Here is a 22,334-nt window from a genome sequence, read left to right on the forward strand (position 1 = left end):
CGTGTAGCTGGAAGCAGTCCCTGCTCCTGCTACCTGCCTTCCTTGCTACCTGCCCCTGCTACCTACACCCCTGTCCATAGGGGGAAGGCCCTCGCTTCCCCCTATGGACAGTGCCATCAGCCCAGCAACATAATGCAAACTGGAAACTTTTTCTCCCTCCCTGTTTCCTGGAACTTGCCAGAGATCCTCTCCCACCCCTAGAATCGCTCTTTTTCCTTTGCTCCCAATACTGAGTTTGTCACATTATGCACTGCACATGGAGGCCACAAGACAGCACATGGCATACAAGGGCCACCCCCCACAGTCTGAGGAGGAAAAGAAGCTCAACAGCCAGAGGCCTGGCACTGTTTCTTCTTCTCCCACAAGGCGAGACTGCAGACGGGGTCAAGGCAGGAGAATGTCACTGTTCTCTTTAAAAGTCTTCAGATCGTGCAGCTCTCCTCCCAGTAAGTGGAAGTGGTGAAGAGCTTGGAGGGAGGACCACAGGGTGATCTCTCCAATACGAAGAGAGAGGAAATGTGAGGGGGGGGGCAAGGCAGAGGAGAAACAAGCTTGCTTCCCTTTTAGTGCTGAAGAAGCTAAGGGGGGGGAAGGGAGGCCTCCACAGGGCATCTGGAGTTGGAGCAGGGCTGCGTCTCTAAGCAGATGGCAGGCAGGAATGAGAGGGTTGTACCAAAGAGGGCAAAATCAGGCACACAGCTGTGGGGAGGAAGGGGGGGACTGAAGCAGGAGGGGGTGCTCTTGGCCAACAACATGGACACCCCACAGGAAAGCTTGCCATGCGGCCTTGAGACGCTCACTACTTTTAGGCAAACCTACTTGATAGAGAGAAAACAACCCTCTGACGCTGCACCCGGCTCCTAAGAGAAGAGGCGTGCAATGGAAATGCCTTCCTTTTTGGAACGATACACAGTGCTGCAGAGAACCAGAGTGGGGAAACCAAATACGGAGAGAGCAGAATGTGGGCAGTTGCAAAATGAAACACACTTTCAGCTCCGGGGCAGGTGGCTCTTCACACTCCCAAGCTCTGCTTTCAAGCCCAAACCCCATCCTAGCTGCCCCCCACCAAGGGGGCTGGAGATCACCTTGACCCTGTTCCAAGCCTCTGCTGCCCAATGCCTCAGGCATGCACATGTGCTGTGCAGAGGAAGACCAAGCCCAGTGCCTTCTGCCAGGCAAGCATGGATGGCGGCTGCAGCACAGGCTTGGCGTCCAAAGCCAGCAGGCTGCAAGTGATGCCTGCCTCTTCTACCAAAAAGGGATTCCTTCCTTGGTGCTCGCAGAGGAGGGAAGGGAGAAGGGGAACCAGGACCAGTCATACTGGTTAGGAAGTCACTGCCTGGCGTCCAGACCCTGTCAGGGAGGTCAACAACAGGTTTCAATGGAAGGGAATTAACAAGCTGCTGGAGAAAGAAGACAGGCAGCTCAGCCTATAAATTGCCTCAAGTCATGACCGATAAGACAACCGTATACAAATAAAGAGTGTGCAAAGGAGCAAAATTTACACAAGGCATTGAAGATGCTTTGTTCATCGGACTGCAGAGGCTTCCGTGTGCGCTCAGGAGACACCAGAAATGCCTTCGAGGGTTGCAGCAGCTGAGTAAGCGAGGACCCCACCCTCCCCCAGAACGGCCCTCCCCGCCTACCTTGTCACTCTCATCCAGTCAGAGGGATGGGCCTGATGGGCCCTGCTGGCTTGACTGCATCTGAAAGAAGCAGGCGGCACTGAAAAAGATCCTTTCCCTCTTTATTGACTGGCCAGTCTCAAGCAGGCCTGGCCGTTACACTGATAAATAATTGTTAGAAACCAATGGAGGTCCAAAGGAGGTTGTGACAAAGTCTGGTGGAAGCAGAGGTCAGGCGGTCCGCAGAGGCAGCCCCCTTGGCTCATGAAGAGAGTGGGAGTCAGGCCCGGCAGAAGTGCCACCCCGAAGGTGGGGGACTGAGGTGGACACCCAGCTGGTGGGTGGAGCAGAGACGAGGAGGAGGCTGCAGGTGGAGAAGCGGCTGGAAGAGGAGCGACACAGGAGGAGGGAGAGGCAGTCTCTGTTTGCTCTGGGCCGGCGGGCTGGGGCTCGCAGCCGGCCGGTCCCCCGCAGCACTCACACACTGTGTGTCTTCTTGGGGAGCTGCGGCTCCTCGTCTGCCAGCTTGGACTTGAGATGCTCCTTGTAGGAGAGGATGTCGCCCTGCCACTTGGTGATGGTTCGCTTCTCACAAACCCAAATCTCCTGGGCAACCTACAGGAGAGAGGAAGCCAGCTCAGCCCTCCCAGCAGAGGCTGCACAGGGCTTACAGAAGCCTATTGAGACACCCCCCTTTTTAGCCACTGGGAAGCCCAACCCCACATGCCATTCTGTGTGGCACAGGAGATATCCCACCCCTCAGGTCAATGACAGCTCCAGTAGTGGTGGCTGAAATCTCACCACACTAGGACCTGAACAGTCTGCTGTGCAGGCAGAGCCAGTGCACGGATTGAAGCCCCCACCCCAGGGGAAGGTGCAGACTTGAGCCATATGCTAAGCCCCCTTCAGGCAGTGGGTGTGCCCCAAACATCAGCACAAGGGCAGCTGGTGTAGGAACCAGAACACCACCGAATACCCTGGGGAAGGAAGACCCACCAGAACACTGGCTCCTACCGTTCCTCTTGGGTACAAGGCAGCCTTCTGCAGCACCCTACCCAATCTCTGCACTCAGAGGCCGGAGAGTACAGCACAGACCCCTGTCTCTCTCCCCAATCCCACACATCAAGCCCACAGAAGCCTAGATGAAGGGAGCTCTTGAGGCAACGTATATTGAGTTAACCCTGATCATCTTGAGAATTCTTACAGCAAGAAGCTTGCCCCAGGGAATGCCCCCCATGCAACCTCCACTTCACTCCCACAGCAGGGAAACAAGGACAGTGCAGCACACGCTAATAAGCAGTGGAGGCCAGGAAATCCCGTTAGAAAGTTCTGCTGCCATAGGACTGTCTCCTGTCTTTAACTGCCCAAAACACTGCTCTTCAGGGCTGTCAAATGTGTCTCTGCTAATAACCGGACTGCTTTCCCACTCATTGCTACGCAATAGCCACAAGGAGTAAAGGTCTGTTCCCTCTCGGCGTGCGCCGGGGACTTCGACCACCTGTGGCAAGGCAGTCCTTTCTCACAAGGTTCCACTGCAGTGCCTGACCTGCCTGCCCTGCCCCAGAGAGGGAAAAGCAATGCCCTGAGCCACCATGTTCTAACCCCCAGCAAGGCAATGCTGCATGTGCACCCATGCAGCCTCACTTGTGAGCAGATGGTGCTGCCCCCCCCCACACTTTTAGTTTCTCCCTCCTCAGGCATTTGTCCAACAAGAGAGGACACAAGCCCCACCACGTGGCCAGGGAAGCACATAGCTTAGCCAATGTGGCAGCAGTAGCCACTGTGCTCCCCTGTGGAGCTGCCAGCCTTCTCCTTTCAGAAAGGCCCCTGCTGTTTGGCAGCCTCCGCGACATGTAACGACAGACAACAGCGAACTGGGGGCAGGAGATTCCCACAGTGCCTGCAGCTGCACAGGAAGGTGTTCTCCCAGACACACAGCCCCACTCTATGGTAGCTCTGCCCAAACTGGCAAATGGCTGACCTTGGCCCAGACCAAGTGGGCATCCCCTGGGTCCCAGCTCCCAACTGACCTGCTGGATGAGCCGGAAGTCATGGCTGACGAGCATCATGCCCCCCTCAAAGTCACTGATGGCGTCTGCCAGCGCATCAATCGTTTCAATGTCCAGGTGGTTGGTGGGCTCATCCAGAAAGAGCATGTGGGGATTCTGCCAGGCCAACCACGCGAAGCACACCCGGCACTTCTGCCCGTCGGATAGGTTCCGGATTGGACTCACCTGCCAAGACAGAGATACACACGTGCTCCTGTCACACACTGACAAGGGGCTGCCCTCCCCCCAGAACAGACCGTGATCGTCCCTACTCCACTGCTGCTGTCACCCCAGTGGCAGGGAGTGCTGACCTCTCCCCCCCTCCAATGTCACCATGGATGAGGACTCACAGCTGACCAGCTGACTACCAGGAGAGGCCAAAAGCAGCTCTAAGTTGGCCTACAAGTCCCAGGACAGGCTGCGAATCCATCCTCTCTGCTTCCCTCTGGCAGCTTCCACTGCCATCACAGAGAGCAGTCATATCAGCACTCCGGGCCAATGCAGGCCCTAACCAGGCAACCTGATCACTAACTCCAAGTAAGTTATACTCTACTTCTCGTTATCAAAACATTCGCGTGTTTGTAGGTTGTACCAATTCCTCTAACTACAGGACAAAAAACAGAAATCAACACTGGAGAAAACAGCCATGCCCCAACCAGGACACAAGAAGGCACACTGGATCAGGCCTGGGAGGGACACGGTTCTGGTTCCAGGCAGCCTACTTGGGCCAACCACCCCCACTAGAGTTTCAAAGCACATTCCAGCGCTTTTAATGCTCCACTTCTGGCTGCTCTGCCACCCTACTCCCACCATTTACCACTGGCTGGAGGAGGCTCGCTTGAGCTGAGTGATAAGAGCTCGAGAAAAGACCAGGACCCATCTGATTCAGCTATGTGAGCCTCAGTGGTCCATCAGAGACTGCTGGAAGCACTCAAGACTACCAAAAACTCGCATCCTGCTGCCATTTCATGGCCCATGGCATTCCCAAATAAAACCCAGAGCTTGCCTCTAATGCCCATGGCTTGGAGCCTGCAAAGGACTGTTCCTCCAGCATTCACCTGCCCAATTCAGGTCAAGCACCACCTATAGCTGAGCTATGTTCTTCCCTGACCCAAGTAACAAGGAGGGTGCGCCGCTCTCTCCCATCAAGAGGGATGAAGACCAACACTGTCCTGTTCGGAGATACTCATTTTGAACAGATCTCAGCATGTGACAGGATGAGATGACAGAAGGTGGCGCTGAGTCAACTGGGAGCAAACTGTTGGTCAGAGAGCTCCAAGGCAGAAACACGAGTGGTTTGAAAGCGAGGGTGCGTGCATGTGTCTTTAGTAGGTGAACGAGGGAGTTGGAGCCTCCCCCCCCCCGGTTGTCTGGACCAGTGTTCCCTCCCCTCAAGGGGTCTGGGCTGCTGCAGGACCCTAGTGGCAGCTGTGTGGCGAGTCCTGATGATGCCATGGTCAAACCTCCAGGTGCCTGAGCTCTGCAAGTCCTTCCCACAAGAACTTCCTCTCCAAGGGCCCCCCCGCCGTCTCAACTGGTCAGCAGCAAAGCCCTCCACGCCAGGATTGCTGCTGCGCCTTCCCAGCACCCATGAGTTTTTCTGGTGAGTCTCAGGTGCAGCGGCTGTGCTGCTTCAGAGAAAGGCACAGACCTTCCCCCACAACCCACCTGCTGCTTCCCTGTCAGCCCATAGCGGCCGATGATCTTGCGCATTTCCTCCTTTTCCTTGATCTCTGGGTAGCACTTCATCATGTACTCCAGCGGGGAGAGATCCAGGTCCAGCTGCTCTTGCAAATGCTGGGGGGGGGGGAGAAGAGCAGCAATGTCCAGAAGAAGAGACAGACAGCGATCATCCCCCCACAAGTGCCTGGCACCTGTGCAGCTGGATAGCAGAGCTGTCCTGAGGTGGGAGGAGAGAGGTGGGTGCTCCCACGGCTGCTCTGGGCGCAGCCTGTTTCATGTTCGGGAGCACAATGGAAGATAGGCACATGCTGGCACCCCCCTTTAAGCCCACTTCTCCTTCTCTTTTTATGTTCAGGTACAAAGCGACAGAGGCAGGCACAAGACGCCACGGACCATACCTGGTGATACCTGCCAATTTTGACATGTGAGTGCTTGCGGATCATCCCGTCTGTGGGCAGCAGCTGGCAGGAAATAGCAGTGCCAATCAAAAAGGGCCTGGCAGACCACTGTGCCCTCAGTCACCCTGGGCAGCCCTCCCTCCTTCCCCCCCTGGCAGTTGCACTTACCTCCCCCGTGAGGAGCTTGAGCAGTGTCGACTTCCCTGCCCCGTTGGGCCCCACCAGGGCCACTCGCGTGTCCAGGTCGATGCCAAACTCCAGGCTGTTATAAATCCAGGGCTGAAGCCCATCAAGGGACACAGATGATAAGGGCTGCTGCCACCTTCACTTAGAAAAACTGCCACCCCCCACAAAGCACCCTTCACTCACCCCATCCTTGCTGTATTTGAAGCTCACATTCTGCACCATGATGACTGGCGGGGGAATTTTCCCACAGGATGGGAAGTAGAAGGAGAGTGTCTGCATGCAGAAGGCAGTCAGGTCATGCCTCTGCTCCGCCAAGGAAGACCCCAGGTCAAGAGAAACTGCCACCTACTCCTCCAACCCCACAGCTAGCAATGCTGTGCTATAGGGCTTCTGATTCCCCAATGGCAGCCCCAATCAACAGGTGAGGCTGTGTGGTGCCTCCCTAAATCATGTGCTTGTCTCCCAACTGTGGGGGATGGAAATGCCTTGCCCTACCTTGTCATTGATCACCCGCTCGGTCAGCCCTGAGGCCATCATCTTCTGCAGCGTCTTCTCTTTGCTCTGAGCCTGGCGGGCCAGCTTGGCGCTTCCATGGCCAAAGCGCGCAATGTAGTTCTGAAACAGCCCATAAAGCATTTGCTGGCACCACAATCCGCCACACCAACTGTGTCACATGCAGGCAGGATAGGTACTTATCCCAGAGAGTTGGACTGAGGAAGCCACTTCCTTCTCTAGAAAAACCCAGAAGCCTCCTGCTGACAAGGACACCCAGGGGCTCAGCAGCTACTACCTTCATGTGGGCAATCTGATCCTGCTCCCAATGGAAGCGCTTCATCTGGTTCTCCTCCAGCTCCAGGCGGGTCTTGACATACTGATCATAGTTGCCCTACAGGAAGAGAGAAGAATGCCTATAATGGTGGTGGTGGGGTTCACTGGGGATCCAGCCACCACTTGCCCCTTAGGAGATCCCTGCCACCTCCCAGTGTTCCTACCCACACGTGCCGCACAAGGAGAACCCCTTTCTGCTCACCGTATAATACTTGAGCTTCCGGTTGTGCATGTGGATGATGTTGGTGCAGACTCCGTTCAAGAAGTCCTGGGAGTGCGAGATCAGGACAAGGATGCGCTTGAACCTGCAAAAGAAAGAGCAGCCCCTGGCTGGAAAAGACCTCGAGGGGAAGATCCTCCTCCTACTTCTCCTTCTCAGTCTCCAAGGCTGTTCCCTAGTTCACACACAAACTCACGTTTTCAGTTCTTCTTCCAACCACACACAAGCATCCAGATCCAGGTGATTGGTGGGCTCATCCAGAAGCAGCATGAAGGGCCGGAGGAACAGAGCCCTACAAGGGGGAGGGGGAGACAGAAGCAATCAGGTCAATTATGATGCAGACAGGAAAGGAAAAAAAGCAGCTGGTCCACCAGCCCTGCCACCCACCTGGCCAGAGCCACCCGCATCCGCCAACCACCACTGAAGTCCTTCAGTTTCTTCCGCTGCATGGCAGGAGAGAAGCCCAAGCCATGCAGTATCCGCGAGGCTCGCATCTCAGCCTTGTCAGCATCCAGCTCCTCCAGGCGCTCATACAGCTCCATAAGCTTTTCGCATTCCGCTGTGTGAGAAAAAACAAGCTACTCACACTGCAGAGACCTGGGGCACCCAAGCCTCTGCCGCCAGGGCCACCAAACCTTCCCCAAAGGCAGCTGATGGCTCCCACGGTCAGCCCTCCCCCCCAAAAGGCCTGGGCTACTACCGTCCTCATGAGCCAGCCGCTCGGCCTCCCGTTCCAGCATGGCTCGCTCAGTATCCACCTCCATCACACACTGCAATGGTGTCTTCTCACTAGGGGGCATTTCACGGGTCAAATGGTAGATGTCAATGTGCTCTGGAATGGGAACCTCCCGTTTCCCAATTGCGGAGAGCAACATCGACTTCCCTAAGCGTATGAAAAGAAAAGAACGAGGCGTGTCAGAACCCTCCCATCATCCAGGAGGCTCTCACAAACCAAGGCTGCTCCCAAACCAGAGTGGGACTCTCCTGCACGGACCTGGGCAGCAACTCTTGTACGAGACTCTGCACGTGTGGCCTGTGTGGAGCACCAGCGCTGGACGGCTGCCCGCCTGCCCCCCAACTTCTCAAGAGCTCAAAGGACAAAGAAGAAGCCAAAAAAAGTTGCCACACACGCACTACCGCTGAATGGGCAACCGCAGGCTGCCCAAGGAACACTGCTGGGTCCAGTGCCTGAAGGCGCTTCCGCCCGCCACCCCGGATGGAGTGAGGCTGGGAGCGAGGCCCCTCACAGGGCTGCTCAGCGTGGTCAGGGCCCCCTGCCTGCCTACAGCATCCCGCCAGCCCACCTGTGCCGTTGAGGCCGATGAGGCCGTAGCGCCGCCCGGAGTTGAGCTCCAGCCTGGTGTCGCTGAGCAGCTCCTGGCCGTGGAAGGTGAGGGAGAGGCTGAGGATGTGCACGTCGGTGCTGTTGGGGTGCGAGGCCAGCGCCCCCGTCACGGCCCGGGCCGCCGCCTTGCGCAACTCGAAGTCCTCCAGGGCCCGGGCCAGCGCGTCCGCGTCCCCATCTGTGGGGGAGGAGAAGGGAGGAGTGAGCGCGCGGGGCGGCTGCCGAGCGAGGAGGCCAGGCCAGGCCCGGCCCGGCAGGCGGGGGACGCGGCTCACCGGGCGGGGCGCTGCCGTCGGCCTCCTGCTCCTGCGGTCCGCGGCGGGCGTCGTCCTGCTCGGGGCCCCCGCCGGCGTCTCCATTCTCGTCGGGGGTCCTGCGGGCCGGCCGCTGCCGGGCCTTGGCTGCCTCCTTCTTCTTGGCCGCCTTCTTCTTGGCCAACTCCGACGGCATCTGGGGCGGACGGGACAGGCAAGCGCGTCAGGCCGGGCGGGCGTCCCCCGCCCGCTCCCTCCCTCCGTCCACGGCGCGCACCCGACACCGCCGGAGGAGCGACCTGCCTCCGGGGGAGCAGGCCCCGCCGCCGCCGCCGCCGCCGCCTGCCTACCTTCCCTCCTTCCTTGCTTCCTTCCCGGCCGGCCCGGCGCACTTTCCCTCTGTCGCAACAGAACAGCCGCTGCCGCGTGCGCACGCCCCGCCCCCGGCGCCTCTCCAATCGCCGCGCGCCGCGTCACGCGTGCCGGCGCCGCGGAACGCCGGGAAGTGGAGGCCGCCCCGCCGCGCCACGCCCCGCCTCTTCCGGCGCGACGCTCGTGTGGAGGCGCGACGCATGTCACAGGAGGTAGGCCGTTTCCCGGAGGGCCGTCGGGCGCTGCGCGGCCTCGGCCTTCCTCTGTCCCCTGCCTGCCAGGCACCCGTCCCTGCAGGGCGCCCTCGGCGCGGCTCCCGGAGGCCGGACGCGGCCCTAGGCCGCCGCCGGCTGTGTGTCCGCCGAGCAAACGCGCCTCCGCCCGGCGGTCCGCCAGCCCGCGGGGGCCGCAGAGCGTCCGGCTCAGCCGCCGTCGAAGCTGCTCCTGGGGAGGCGCCGGGGCCACGTGCAAGCGCGCGTGCAGCCGGGCCGGGCGGCGCAGCGCACTGCCTGGCAGTGCTGCGGCCGCGGCTGCCTCCTGGGGCTGCGCCTGTGCGGACGAGCGCGCCTGTCTGCTGGGCGGCCTCGCGGGCGCGTCTTCGCAGCCGCAGGCCCAGCCGCGTTCGCTCAGCAGCCTGCCCAAGGCGCTTGGCGGGGCTCTAACCGTGAACGTGTCCCGGCCTGGGCGCGGCTGTGTGTCTGCTGCCCTGGCGAGGGTGCCCGGGCACTCCTTCCGTGCCTGGCTGTGGGCAGGCGGGGCTGCTGTCTGGTCCTGCCCGCTTACCCTTCTCGGCTTTCTCAGCAGGGCCCGGCGTGGCACCCCATGTGGATCCTCGTGGGCTGCTGCAGCGCCTATCCCCAGACGGCCGTGATCCGTGGCGGTGCCGGCCCCCGCATCCCCGTGGAGCCCGCTGCGGTCATGCGGCTGGCTGCCGCCTTGGCCCTCCTGAAGCCTGTGCTGCCACTGCTCCTTGGGCTGTCCCTGGGCTGCAGCCTGAGCCTTCTGCGTGTCTCCTGGACCCAGGGCGATGACTCCTGTGTGGGCACTGCTCTTGGAAGCAGCTGGCAGCCAGCAGGGGGGCAGCCGCAGGGTGCTGGTGCCGAAGGAGAGCTGGGCCAAGTGGAGCAGGAGGAGGCTTTCCGGCCACGCATTGTGCCTTATTACAGGGATCCCAGTAAGCCGTACAAGAAGGTGCTCAGGTAAGGGGCTGGTTGGGAGGGTATGCCTGACACCCTTGGCTGCTCCAAGCCAAGCACACGGTTTGTAGACCTCTTGGCAGTAGGGGGGAGTCTGCCTCTCAAGCCTGCTGAACTGTAGGTTGAGAGAAGTCTCTGGAAAGGATGCCTCATTATATGCTCTGTCCTGGCAAGAGCCCTGGCAGGTGGCACTGGTTATCATCCTGGCAGGCAGAGCAGAGGGGCTTGCCTGAGGCTGCCCCAGACGCTTGTGGCAGAATGGCAGCTTATGCTGGTCGTGTAGGGGCATCTTTCTGTTTGCACTTTGATCATCAGCTAGCTGGAGTTCCACAGCTAGCTAGAGTGGAGTGCCCACAGCTAGCTGGAGTCCCACCTGTCTCTGCACACTCAAGCTGATTTTGCATCCTTTCATCCTTGGCTTTCAAGAACTGAGGGAAAGAAACAAAACAGGAGAGTAGAGCAGGGCCTTTCTTGTGCTCAGTGTGCTGCAGTGTCGAGAAGTGTGGAGGAAGGAAGTGAAGGTGCTGGCATCCCAGGGCAGTGGGAGAAGGGGTGTCAGGCCTGGGGCAGCAAATGAGTCTATGTTGCAGGTGAGGGACGGCTGAGGATGGTGAGGATGGAGATCCAAAGGTGGCAGGCAGGAGTGGCATGGAGTGTGAGAGCTGAGGGAGGAGCCAGGCCGGGGTGGGCTTTCAGGGCGGGGGGGGGTACTGCCAGGTGAAGTCCTGCTTTGCCTTGTGGAAGAGCCCCTGCAGCTTCCAGCTGCCACAGCGAGCGCTTCAGAGTGGAAAGAGCCATTGCTTCCCTGCCATGGAAATGCCGAAGCTCTGGAGATGCATCCAGAAGCGTTTCTGCCAAGTCTGGGTAGAGCACTTGGGAACCCCAGCCCACCAGTGGCCTCTCTGTGTTCCTGGGAGGGACCCCAAGAGCAAGAGTTTCCTGCCAATTATCTGGGGAGCTGCTCTGGCTGCCCATATTCCCCCCTGGGCCCAACCAGCAGCCTCTTTCTGTTTCTGCTGGGGCTCATGTGGGAACAGGAGCCCAGCTGGGGGCATTCCTGGCTGCATGGCCAAGGGTTGGTGGCCTTGTTGTTGCTATTGCATTTGTGGTTGGGTGCATTGAAAGGGAGCAGAGAGAGAGCTGTGGTTGTTGTTTGTCAGGATACAAGCCGTTATGTTTTTTGGAAGCCAGCACCAGCAGGGGCTGTGGCAGGTGCCTTATGCAGACGTGTGCCTGGGGAGGAGGGGTGCTGAGCTGCTTTGGAGAATCAGGAAGGGGAAGCTTCACAGCTCTGGCTCTTCCCCTGCAGGACCCGCTACATCCAGACGGAGCTGGGCGTCCGTGAGCGGCTGTTTGTGGTGGTGTTGACCTCCAGGGCCACCTTGAACACGCTGGCTGTGGCCGTCAACAGGACCGTGGGCCATCACTTTTCCCACCTGGTCTACTTCACAGGGCTGCGCAGCACCAAGGTGCCCCACGGCATGGCCGTGGTATCCCACGGGGACGAGCGCCCAGTCTGGCTGATGTATGAGACGGTGCGCTACGTCCACCAGCACTTTGGGGGCGACTTTGACTGGTTCTTCGTCATGCAGGATGACACCTATGCCCAGGCGGAGCGGATCAAGGCCCTTCTTGCCCACCTGAGCATCAACCAGGAGGTCTATCTGGGCCGGGCAGAGGAGTTCATTGGCGGGGAGGAGCAGTTCCGCTACTGCCACGGCGGCTTCGGCTACCTACTTTCCCGTAGCCTGCTGTTGAAGCTGCACCTACACTTGGACAGCTGCCGCAACGAGATCCTAAGTGTGCGTCCCGATGAGTGGCTGGGGAGGTGTGTGGTGGATTTCCTGGGCATCAGCTGCACCTCCCAACACCAGGTACTCCTCCAGCCCAGGGCAGCCTATTGAGAACCAGGGAGGGAGCTGGGCATGTCACGGGCAGAGGTACCCGCATGCTGCTGCCCTGGAGTTCAGGCAGGGAAAGTGGAAAAGGGCAGTGAAGGAGCTAGGAGGGTTTGCAGAGGAGAGGTGCAATTGGCGCGCGGAGTCTTCCTGCCACCCTGACCCCCAGCAGGAAAGGGTGATGTGGTGTAGAAGGTAAGATGTGCGCCATGTTAGTAGGAGGGAGATACCTGTCCTAGACAAAGATTCTCGCTTGTACTGTGCTAGAAGGTGGGGCTGATGCAGGCTAGTTGGCATTTCGCCTCTCCGTGAGAAAGGTACATTACGTTAGCTATTCCCACAGTGCCTGTGGCCATGCTGGCAGCGTGCTGATGACACCCTGATGCGGGCCAGCTGTGGGAGAAACAGGTCTGTGGACACCCGTCCCCATGCTGCATCCCAATACCCCATGGCACAGACAGGAAAGGATCCCAGCCCCCTGGGTGACTCACCTTTTTCTTTAGGCAGTTGCAAATACCATCAGACACCATCTCAAGTACCACTGGTTGAGAAACACTAGTGCAGAACAAACGCCTGGGTTGCCACAAAGCTCACATCTGCTGGGAGATGAGACTTGTCTGCAGGAAAGACCCCTTTGGCCATGGGAAGAACTATCTCCAGCCCCACTGAAGGGAGCCTCAATTGTGCTGTGAACGCTCTTTGTCCAGGCAACCCAGTTCTGAGCCCAACTTGGGGAGGGGGCATTAACCAAGGTCAAATTCTCTTTTTTCTTTTTTGGCCAGGTTCAAATTCTTCCTGCAGTCACTTCTAGCAAAGGTGGCAAGAACAGTAGAGGCAGCTGGCAGGAGCGGTGGATGGAACCAGTTCCCTGGCTTTTTGCACCAGCCATTCTATCTAGGCACTTGGCCCCCATTCCCTTAGATGCCCTGCTTGGGTGTCCAGCAGCCTTTAGCTATCCATCCATCTCCATTTCCAACTTTTTGCCTTATTCCCAATGGGCAGCAGTTGGAGCTTGCTGGAGCTCCCACTTGCTGGAGCTCTCCCCTCCCCTCCAGACATGGAGCTCGGGAGGCAGAGAGATCTCTGCTCCCTCTCTTGTTCTCTAAGGCCAGCTGAGGTGTGTGGAGGGAGACCCCTCTTGGGTTCCTGTGCTAAGGGACTTTGCCAAATGCTGCGAGTTCTGGGGGGGGTACGGTGCTAGCCAGATTACCTCTCTCTGCATGCCTTCCTGTGCTCTCCATGCACTTTGAAAGGCTAGTGAGACCATTTTGGAAGGAACCATGCTGAGTCTCCTTGAGCAAAGTTTGTTCTTCTGTACCTATGATCCAGATAACCTTGGGGCCCAATCCTGTTCAATTCTCCAGTGTTGATACAGCTGCAGAGCAGCCCTGAGATAAGAGAAAAAATGTTCCTTTACCTTGAGGAGGCCTCTGTGACTGCTCCTCCACTGCAAGATGTAGTGCACAATGCATTGGCACAGCTGCATCGGTGCTGGAAAGTTGGTTAGGTTTGGGCCCTGAATCAGGTTTTTGACCAGTTTTTCTGGAATGGAAGCTTCCCGGCCTGTAATTTCCTGGGTGTGTCATGGATCTCTCTTTAAGCACTGGTGCTGCATGAGCTGCTGCAGTTGGTCTTGGAACCCACTGGAGGAAAGGTGACCTGACTAGTGGGTCCCAGGGGGTCATGCAAGATGTGATGCTGAGCCCATGGGCAATAGTGAGCAGTGGTGCTGTCCTTTTCTCCGTGCTGCGACTGTTCCGTGCGACCTGGCTGTGGTCTACAGTTGAGTCCCACCCCTGCCATGCTGGGCCCTGTCGAGCACAGGAGTTGGGAAGAAGGCTGGCCCTCCCTCGGCTGGGCGCAGTAGGCGCTGTCCTGGAGGCCATGCATGCACCCCGCACATGCCCTGCAGTGGAGCTTGCTGGACCTCCCAGGTGGTGCAGTGCAGTGTGGTGCACTTGCAGGCAGGAGATGGCTTTGGTGTCCCATTCAGCCTCCTGAAGCTCACTGGTGAATCTTGAGCCAGATTTTCTCCATCTTTTCTGCCTCCTAACGTGGTTCTGAGGATGGCATAACTCTTTAAATGAAACATGGGGGCAACCCTCTAAATCTGAGTGAGTGGACCAGAAGTTGTTGTTCTCCTCACTGCATTTCTTTTCCTTCTAGGGCCAGCATTTCCTGTCCTATGAACTAGCCAAGAATTCAAACCCAGAGGGGGAGGCATTTGGGGGGGCCATTACTGTGCACCCCGTCACCGAGGCAGCCCTCATGTATCGCCTGCACAAGAGGTTCAGCAGGGTGCAGCTGGACCAGACGTACCAAGAAATAGAACAGCTGCAGGTAGATGTCACAGGCGGGGGGGAGTTGTGGGGAGGACCCCATCAGCAGCCTGATGGGTGGGGGGGGGTGCCACTAGCATCCGGTGTGGGGAATGATCTCTCGGCTGTCTAGGCCCAGTGTGTAAGACCAGTGCAGTCTTACAGAAGTGAGAGCACAACCAGGTGAGCCAGCAAAACCGAGAAGTGGTTGAGAGGTGCTGGGAGTGGGTGGCAACGCAGTTTGGGCATGCTGTGTGGGGGCAAAGGCCAGAAGAGTTTGTCTTACCCAGCCTGCCCAGAGCGGGGTGCTCAGGAGCACTTGTGTCTCCAGCCAAGGGCAGCCAGGAGCTTCTGGGCACTTGCAAGGGAGAGTGGATGGGAGGCCCAGCTGACCACGAGCATGCTCGACTGCCGCCCTGGATGGAGTTGGCTCTGCTCCTTGAAAGGGCTGCCACTGGGTGCCAGCTTCGTCTTTGCCTGGCCTGGGACCCACATGAGGTGGTCTCTGCTGATCAAGGGCTTTTGCACTGGGGTGTACAGGGACTGGGCAAGGAAACAGCTGGTGAGCATGGGCAGGACCTGCTCCCTTGGATGCTGAGGGCAGGTCTGCACAAGCTGGCTGGGAGCAAGCTCCTTTGTGGGCAGCAGGGCTTGCTTCTATGCCAACTTGTCTGGGTTGGGTGCACTTGCAGTGTCTCGCAGCCTCCTGGGGGTACAGGGAGCCCTCCTCGACTGTCTGCAGGGCTCTCCAATGCTTTAGAAGTGAAAGTAGAGCGATCACGCTCCACTTCTGCTTGAAGCTGCAAAAGTGAAAGTGGAGCGATTGTGCATGATCCCTCCACTTTCACTTTTGCAGTTGCACAGAGCTCCCCATGCCCCTGGAAGGCTGCAGGAGGCTCTGGTAAGTGCACCCAAGCCCCTGCAGTCCCCTGAGTGGCGCGATCCTGGGGATCACACCACTGCCTTCCCCCCACCTCCACTGACTCCCCCTGCCCCTTCAAGGACTTACAGTGGTTTTCAAACTCCCTGAGACTTTGAAAACCGCTGAGTTAGACCGAAGCCAGTCACCACTTTCTTGGCTGGGCTTAGGGACTGGCTGGATGAGGGCAGGAAGGGAATGACGATGGGGTCTGCTCTTTCCCGGCAGGCCCAGATTCGGAACCTGACAGCACTGATGCCCACGGGGGAGGCAGTGCTTTCGTGGCCTGTGGGCATCTCCCCACCCTTCGTGCCCAAGTCTCGCTTTGAGGTGATTGGTTGGGAGTACTTCACAGAGCAGCACCTGTTCTCCTGCCCTGGCGGTGCCCCCAAGTGTGAGCTGGCAGGAGCTAGCCGGGCTGACGTGGGCGACATCATCCAGGCTGCGCTGGAGCAGCTCAACCAGCACTACCAGCCTCAGCTGCGCTTCCACAAGCGGCGGCTCCTGAACGGATACCGGCGCTTTGACCCCACCCGGGGCATGGAGTACACACTGGACCTGCTGCTGGAGGCCATCACTCAGAAGGGCCACCACCATATGCTGGCCAAGCGGGTGCACCTCCTGCGGCCCCTGAGCCAAGTGGAGATCATCCCGATGCCCTACGTGACCGAGGCTACCCGGGTGCAGCTGCTGCTGCCCCTCAGTGCTGCAGAGCTGGACTTTGCAAGCGGCTTCTTGGACACATTTGCCACAAACGTCCTGGATACGCACGACAATGTTCTGCTCACACTCCTCCTGTTCTATGCCCCGTACGAGGCGCAACGAGTTGGGCAGGTGGATGTCTTTGCAGGGGTCAAGGCCATGGTGGCCGAGCTGGAGAAGCGCTACGCGGGTGTGAAGATTCCCTGGATCAGTGTCTGGGCCGAGCTGCCCTCCCAGGTCAAGCTCATGGACATCATCTCCAAGAAGCACCCGGTGGACACCCTCTTCTTCCTGGCCAGCGTCTGGACGGAGGTCAGCACGGACGCCCTGAACCGCTGCCGCATGAATGCCATCAGCAGCTGGCAGGCTTTCTTCCCGGTGCACTTCCAGGAATACAACCCCGTGCTGGCCTTCCACGGGGACCAGACTGCCGCCTCCAGCAGCACCGACTTCCTGCGGGACGGGCACTTTGACCGACACGCCTTTGCCGAGGCCTGCTTCTACAATGCAGACTACATGGCTGCCCGCACCAGGCTGGCCGCTGACGTGCTGGACAGGGAGGAGGTGCTGGAGGAGCTGGAGCTCTTGGATGTTTTTATGCGCTACTCAGAGCTGCACCTCTTCCGGGCGGTGGAACCGGCGCTGGTGCAGAAGTATGTGCTGCGCAGCTGCAACCCACGTCTGAGTGAGGAACTCTACCACCACTGCGTGCTCAGCAACCTGCAGGGCCTGGCCTCGCGCTCCCACCTGGCTGTAGCCCTCTTTGAGCAAGAGCAGGCCAACAGCACCTGAGGGGGCCTCGCAAGGAAAGCAATTAAAGTTGGTTGCTTTGGGGGCCAGGCTGGGTGGGGAGGCTGCTGGCTGCACTCTCCGGTGGGCCAGGACCCCCCCCCCCGGCTCCGTGTCCCGAGGGAGCGGCTGGTGGCTGGAATCCTGCTGACCTCTCACGCCAGCCGAGCGGGGCTTTCGCAGGGATGCCTCCGCCGTCCCCCTCTCCCGTCGGGGCAAAGGGCGTGAGCCAGCCATGACACTCTTGGTGGGCCAGCAAGGGGCGAGGCGGCTCTTTCTTGGCCCGTGCGGGGCCTCTGCGCAGCGCACCTGCTGCCCCCCAAGCAGCCTGGAGCAGGGCTGCTGGTGCCAGCGGGCGCTCCATCTGAGGTGCGGCACCCGGCAGCTGGATGGCTCCTACCTCCGGAGGGGGGGCAGAAGCGGGAGTCTGGCGGCAGGCTCGGGCCTGGCTGCTTCTGCCCGTTGCGCAGGGGCCCTCCAGCTCCTCTAGAGGAGAGCCTCTGCCATTTCTGGCTGAAGGTCCTCTGGGTGGACAGGCTTCTCCTTCCAGCTCATCCAAGGCCGGCTCGGCCCGGTCAGGCACTGCTTCCCTCTAGCAAGGTGGGTCTGGGGGCATGGCAGGGCCCTAGCCTGGGCACTTGGCTCGGGCCCTCACCCCCAGCCTGAAGGGGCTCTCTGGAGTGCTCAGCCTGGGCTCCAGTCGGCTCCAAGAGGCCACTGGGTGGAGAAGGACTCCCGGGCTTTCTCTGGGTCCAGCTTGACTGTGTCGCTTGGGCAGTCGGAGGGTGGAGTGGTGAAAGCACAGGCAACGGGCACACTCAGGAACGTGGAGAGGAGGAGAGGCTCTGCCAGGCTTCATGCAGTCTGGATCTCCCTGCCCCCAACCAGGGATGTGGTAGCACTTGCCTGCACTGAGTAGGGGGGTTGGACTAGAGAAGTATTCTTCAGCCTTGGAGTTGGGACCCTAGTGGGGTCGCAAAGTCTGAGTTATGCTGGAACCAAAAAGTTGAAGGACACTGGTCAGAGCAGCACAAGCCCTGGGAGAGCATCTGATGTCCCCCTTCAGGCACCAGAAGATGCTGTCCTTGTCCCGCTCAGGTTCTTGGCAGTTGTGTTGAAATAGCTTCCACCAGGGCCAGGCTTCAGGGTAACTTTTTCTGCATTCTCTAACAAGAATATTTGGCTACAGCGAACAGTGCTAGGAGAGCATTCCTAGATTGGGGAGTGGGCAGCGATGGGGGCGGGGGTGGGAGGATAGGGGCTTGGCAGGGGGTGGGATTGACAGTCACATCCTTTATGCATTTATTGGGGTTGTGGCATAAAAAGGGTGGAAGACTGCCTGGCTAGAGGACCTCTATGGCTTGAGGATTCCTCTTGCTGCTGTTGTAACAATATCTAATTTTTGCTCACCACAAAACAGGGAAGCCCGTGGAACTGCCTGATAGGGAGCCAGCCTGTTGGTTCCGCCCAGTGGCATAGCTAAGGCATCTGCCACCTTGGGGCACAAGAATTTTTAACAGCCCTGTATGACAAAATCAAATCAATTAAGTAAGTTAAAATACAGGTTGAGTCTCAGACTCAAAAATCACATTAAAGCAAATGCATTTAAAAAACTCCCTTTGCTAAAAGATTTAAAAACAGCCTTGCTGCCATTTGTGTTGTAAGACAGAGTCATTCGGCAGGCAATCCATTAGTCAGTCTTTCTCTAGGCACTAAGAAAGGCTTCACTTCAAGCCTAGGACCCCTCCCTTCACCCAGAGTGCAGTGCTGGGAAAGAATGCAAAGTGATCGTCTTTCTTTCATGTGCTCAGGGGGAAGAGATCACTTGCCTTGGAGTGAAGCTGTTCTAAGTAGCAGGAGAGAGAATGATTGCTGGATTGTCAGCTGGCTGCTCTCTCTCGCATTAATGAGGTTGTTAAACAATTTTTTTCCTTTAATTTAAAGGGTTCTTCTCATGTTGAGATAAAACCGCAGGGTGAAAAATCCTTGGATAATTAGGTTATACCTGTATTAGAGTAAGTATAAGTATAATCATTACAATTAAATTAAAGACGGCAAAATTCATACTCATTTTTCCTTTCTCTTTCCTACTTGCTTCTGAGTGGTTTATCCTTTCTGCCTGCCTAGTCTTTCAGAACTGATCGAGCCTTGCAGAATCCAATGTCCCCCTGTCCCCTTGCCAAGCTCTTCTGTAAGTAGACCCTGGTATTCCTTTGGGTCAGTTCTAACTCTGCTGAAGTGCGGGGGGGGGGGTGAGGGAGAAGGCAAAAGCTGTGTGTTTGAGGCAGAGACAGAGAAATGGGGTGGGCAGAGAATATGTGGGGTGAGGGAGTAGAAAGAGCCAGCGAGTGCACACTGTTGCCTCTTGAAGACCTCCTGTACCTTAGAAAGCCTCCTGGAGGCCTTAGAAAGGCACTTCCAGTATTTACAGAACCCAGAAGTGCCTTTCTAAGGCCTTTAGGAGGCTTTCTGGAGCCTCAGAAGGCCACTTTTTTTTGCCTTGGGTCTACTCAAGACCCTCAAGACATGGAACCTGAGGCAATGTACCCTCTTCCTTCTCTTAGCTATGCCACTGGCTCCATCAAGCCCAGTATTCTCCAGCTGACTGGTTACTTTTCTCCAAGACTCAGGTAGAGAAGAGGCTTCCCTGCCATGGCACCTGAGACCTCTTGATGCAAGAGGTAGAGGGCGTGAGTGCGGGCCTTTGGAAGGCAGCAGCGTATGAGCTCTGTGCTGCATGGACTGACCACTTGATCTACCAGGCAGGCAGTTCTGCCATTGGTACTGAGTTGACCATCCTCTATGCTACGCCTTGTGGGCATCGTGTGGCTGTGAGAAAGCAAAGCTTCCTTCCACTCTGAAGAGTGATAACAGTTTCCCATTATCTTGGTCAGAAATCAGACACCCTGTGCAGCCACCAGCTTTGTGCCTGGGACTGCTTGCCTGTAACACTTGGCTGGCCGCCCGGTACCAGCCCTGTTGCGTCCTGTGGTAGGAGCATGGGGCGTGGCAGGAGGTGTGGGGCAGTAAATGCATTGATCTTGGTCGCAGTTTCTGAATAGCCCCACAGTCTGCTCCACTTGGGTCCCTGCAGTTGATGGAGCTTGGGGTGCACACCTGTGAACTGATCAGGGTGTGTGTGGAAGAGGGCTTTGCCCTGCCATGACTTGCAGCTGTTGGGGTCAGGAACATCTGGAGGGCCAGAGGGGCCTTGCTGGGTCAGAATGACTGGGCTTGCTTGCTCAGGCACCTCCTGGCTAAGAGTGCAGCCCAGAGTGAACCTGTGGGCCATGTCATAAGAACAGCCCTGCTGGATCAGGCCACAGGCCCAGCTAGTCCAGTTTCCTGTATCTCACAGTGGCCCACCAAATGCCCCAGGGAGCACACAAGACAACAAGAGACCTGCATCCTGGTGCCCTCCCTTGTATCTGGCATAGCCCATTTCTAAAATCAGGAGGTTGCACATACACATCATGCCTTAAGAACATAAGAAGAGCCTTGCTGGATCAGGCCAAAGGCCCATCTAGTCCAGCTTCCTGTATCTCAGTGACCCACCAAATGCCCCAGGGAGCACACAAGACAAGAGACACGACCTGTTGCTCTCCCCTGCATCTGGCAATCAGAGGCAGCCTGCCTCTAAAACCAGGAGCTTGCACATACCTACTATGACTTGTAACCCTTAATGAACTTCTCCAGAAATTTGTCCAATCCCCTCTTAAAGGCATCCAGGCAAGATGCCATCACCACATCCCATGGCAAGGAGTTCGACAGACTAATGACATGCTGGGTAAAGAAATATTTTCTTATGTCCTAACTCTCCCAACACTCAGCTTTCATGGATGTCCCATGGTTCTGGTGTTATGTGAGAGGGAAAAGAGCATCTCTCTATCCACTGTCCATCCCCTGCATGACTTTGTATGTCTCAATCATGTCCTGCCTCGGGAGCCTCTTTTCTAGGCTGAAGAAGCCCAAATGCTACGTTTCCTTCAGAAATTTGTCCAATCCCCTTTTAAAGGCAAATAGGCCAGGTAGTATCACCACATCCTGTGGCAAAAAGTTCCACAGACTAATTATATGCTGAGTAAAAAAATATTTTCTCTGTTCTCTTTCCCAACACTCAGTTTTAGCAAATGTCCCCTGGTTCTAGAGTTATGTGAGAGGGAAAAGAGAATTTTTCTATCCACTCTGTCCATCCCCTGCATAATTTTGAATGTCTCAATCATGTCCGCCCCTCAGGCACCTCTTTTCTAGGCTGAAGAGGCCCAAACGCCGTGGCCTTTCCTCATAAGGAAGGTGCCTCAGCCTAGTAATCATCTTAGTTGCTCTCTTTTGCACCTTTTCCATTTCCACTATGACCTTTTTGAGATGTGACCAGAACTGGACACTACTCCAGGTGTGGCCTTACCATCTATTTGTACAACGGCATTATAATATTAGCTGTTTTGTTCTCAATACCTTTTCTAATGATCCCAAGCATAGAATTGGCCTTCTTCACTGGTGCCACACATTGGGTCGACACCTTCATTGAGCTGTCCACCCCCCCAAAGATCCCTCTCCTGATCTGTCACAGGCAGCTCAGAACCCATTAGCCTATATGTGAAATTTTGATTTTTTTTTTTAACACTTACTTGCATTGAAAGGCATCTGCCATGTTGCTGCCCATTCTGCCAGTTTGGAGAGATCCTTCTGGAGCTTCTCACAATCTCTTCTGGTCTTTACTACTTGGAAAGTTTTGTGTCATCTGTAAACTTAGCCACCTTGCTGTTTAACACTGTGTCCAGGTCATTTATGAACAGGTTGAAAAGCACTCGTCCCAGGACAGATCCTTGGGGCACACCGCTTTTCACCTCTCTCCATTGTGAAAATTGTCTGCTGACACCCACTCTGTTTCCTGGTTCTCAACCAGTTCCTAATCCAGAAGAGAACCTGCCCTCTAATTCCATGTCTGTAGGGTTTCCTCAGCAGGCTTTGGTGAGGGACCGTGTCAAGTAGTTGGCAACCTTCAGTCTCGTGTCAAATGCCTTCTGAAAATCCCTATATAGAATATCCACGGGTTCTCCCGCATCCACATGACCTTTTCAAAGAATTCTAAAAGGTTCTTGAGGCAAGACTTACCCTTACAAGAGCCATGCTGGTTCTCCCTCAGCAAGGCTCTGTGTGTTTTGAGATCTATTTTTGTTAAGACATTCCACCATCTTACCTGGAGCCGATGTTAGGCCAACTGGCCTATAGCTTCCCAGGTCCCCTCTTCTTCCCTTTTTAAAGATTGGTGTGACATTTGCTATCCTCCAGTCCTCTGGTACTATGGCCATTTTAAGGAACCAGTTGCATATTTTAGTCAAGAAATCAGCTACTTCGTTCTTCAGTTCCTTAAGAACTCTCGGTTGGATGCCATCAGGGCCCAGTGACTTATTGGCCTTTAATTTGTCAATTAGGTTTGAACCATCTTCTCTTTTAACCTTTACCTGACTTACTAATTCCTTGTTCAGGAAGCAGTATCTGCCCGAGGTCTTCTGCCGTGAAGACAGATGCAAAGAGCTCATTTATTTTCTC

General features: G+C 56.9%; 2 protein-coding genes across 3 annotated transcripts; one reads left to right on the forward strand and one right to left on the reverse strand.

Moving 5' to 3' along the window:
- Positions 1–2,017: 2,017 nt before the first annotated feature.
- Positions 2,018–9,023, reverse strand: ABCF2 (ATP binding cassette subfamily F member 2). Its single transcript, XM_066627792.1, has 15 exons — positions 8,938–9,023; positions 8,609–8,783; positions 8,293–8,511; positions 7,689–7,871; positions 7,376–7,547; positions 7,185–7,280; positions 6,971–7,073; positions 6,731–6,826; positions 6,436–6,555; positions 6,124–6,213; positions 5,923–6,033; positions 5,755–5,817; positions 5,342–5,470; positions 3,656–3,859; positions 2,018–2,240 (listed from the first exon to the last, which is right to left on the reverse strand). The coding sequence occupies exons 2-15, from the start codon at positions 8,781–8,783 to the stop codon at positions 2,103–2,105; spliced, it is 1,899 nt and encodes a 632-aa protein (XP_066483889.1). The 5' UTR covers positions 8,938–9,023; the 3' UTR covers positions 2,018–2,102.
- A 120-nt stretch (positions 9,024–9,143) lies between these two features.
- On the forward strand, positions 9,144–18,015 carry CHPF2 (chondroitin polymerizing factor 2). Of its 2 annotated transcripts, none has more exons than XM_066627811.1 (5): positions 9,144–9,171; positions 9,761–10,158; positions 11,465–12,029; positions 14,220–14,393; positions 15,519–18,015. In XM_066627811.1, exons 1-5 carry the CDS (start codon positions 9,160–9,162, stop codon positions 16,782–16,784), a joined length of 2,415 nt encoding a protein of 804 aa, XP_066483908.1. In that variant the 5' UTR covers positions 9,144–9,159; the 3' UTR covers positions 16,785–18,015. The 2 variants fall into 2 exon arrangements, with proteins under 2 accessions (XP_066483908.1, XP_066483909.1); XM_066627812.1 differs by having other exon boundaries at positions 9,153–9,171; positions 9,764–10,158.
- Positions 18,016–22,334: the final 4,319 nt, after the last annotated feature.

This window comes from Tiliqua scincoides, chromosome 5, assembly GCF_035046505.1.
Source record: "Tiliqua scincoides isolate rTilSci1 chromosome 5, rTilSci1.hap2, whole genome shotgun sequence".
NCBI lineage: Eukaryota > Metazoa > Chordata > Lepidosauria > Squamata > Scincidae > Tiliqua > Tiliqua scincoides.

What these genes read in the sequence shown, in the direction of transcription:
- CHPF2 (XM_066627811.1), top strand. An exon ending in CCGTACAAGAAGGTGCTCAG is followed by an intron (nt 10,159 to 11,464) that starts GTAAGGGGCTGG and finishes CTTCCCCTGCAG; the next exon opens with GACCCGCTACATCCAGACGG. An exon ending in AAGAAATAGAACAGCTGCAG is followed by an intron (nt 14,394 to 15,518) that starts GTAGATGTCACA and finishes CTTTCCCGGCAG; the next exon opens with GCCCAGATTCGGAACCTGAC.
- ABCF2 (XM_066627792.1), bottom strand. Translation starts at nt 8,783, where the DNA reads ATGCCGTCGGAGTTGGCCAAGAAGAAGGCGGCCAAGAAGAAGGAGGCA. An exon ending in GCGGCTGGCTCATGAGGACG is followed by an intron (nt 7,548 to 7,688) that starts GTAGTAGCCCAG and finishes TTTCTCACACAG; the next exon opens with CGGAATGCGAAAAGCTTATG. An exon ending in TCAAGCTCCTCACGGGGGAG is followed by an intron (nt 5,818 to 5,922) that starts GTAAGTGCAACT and finishes ATTTCCTGCCAG; the next exon opens with CTGCTGCCCACAGACGGGAT.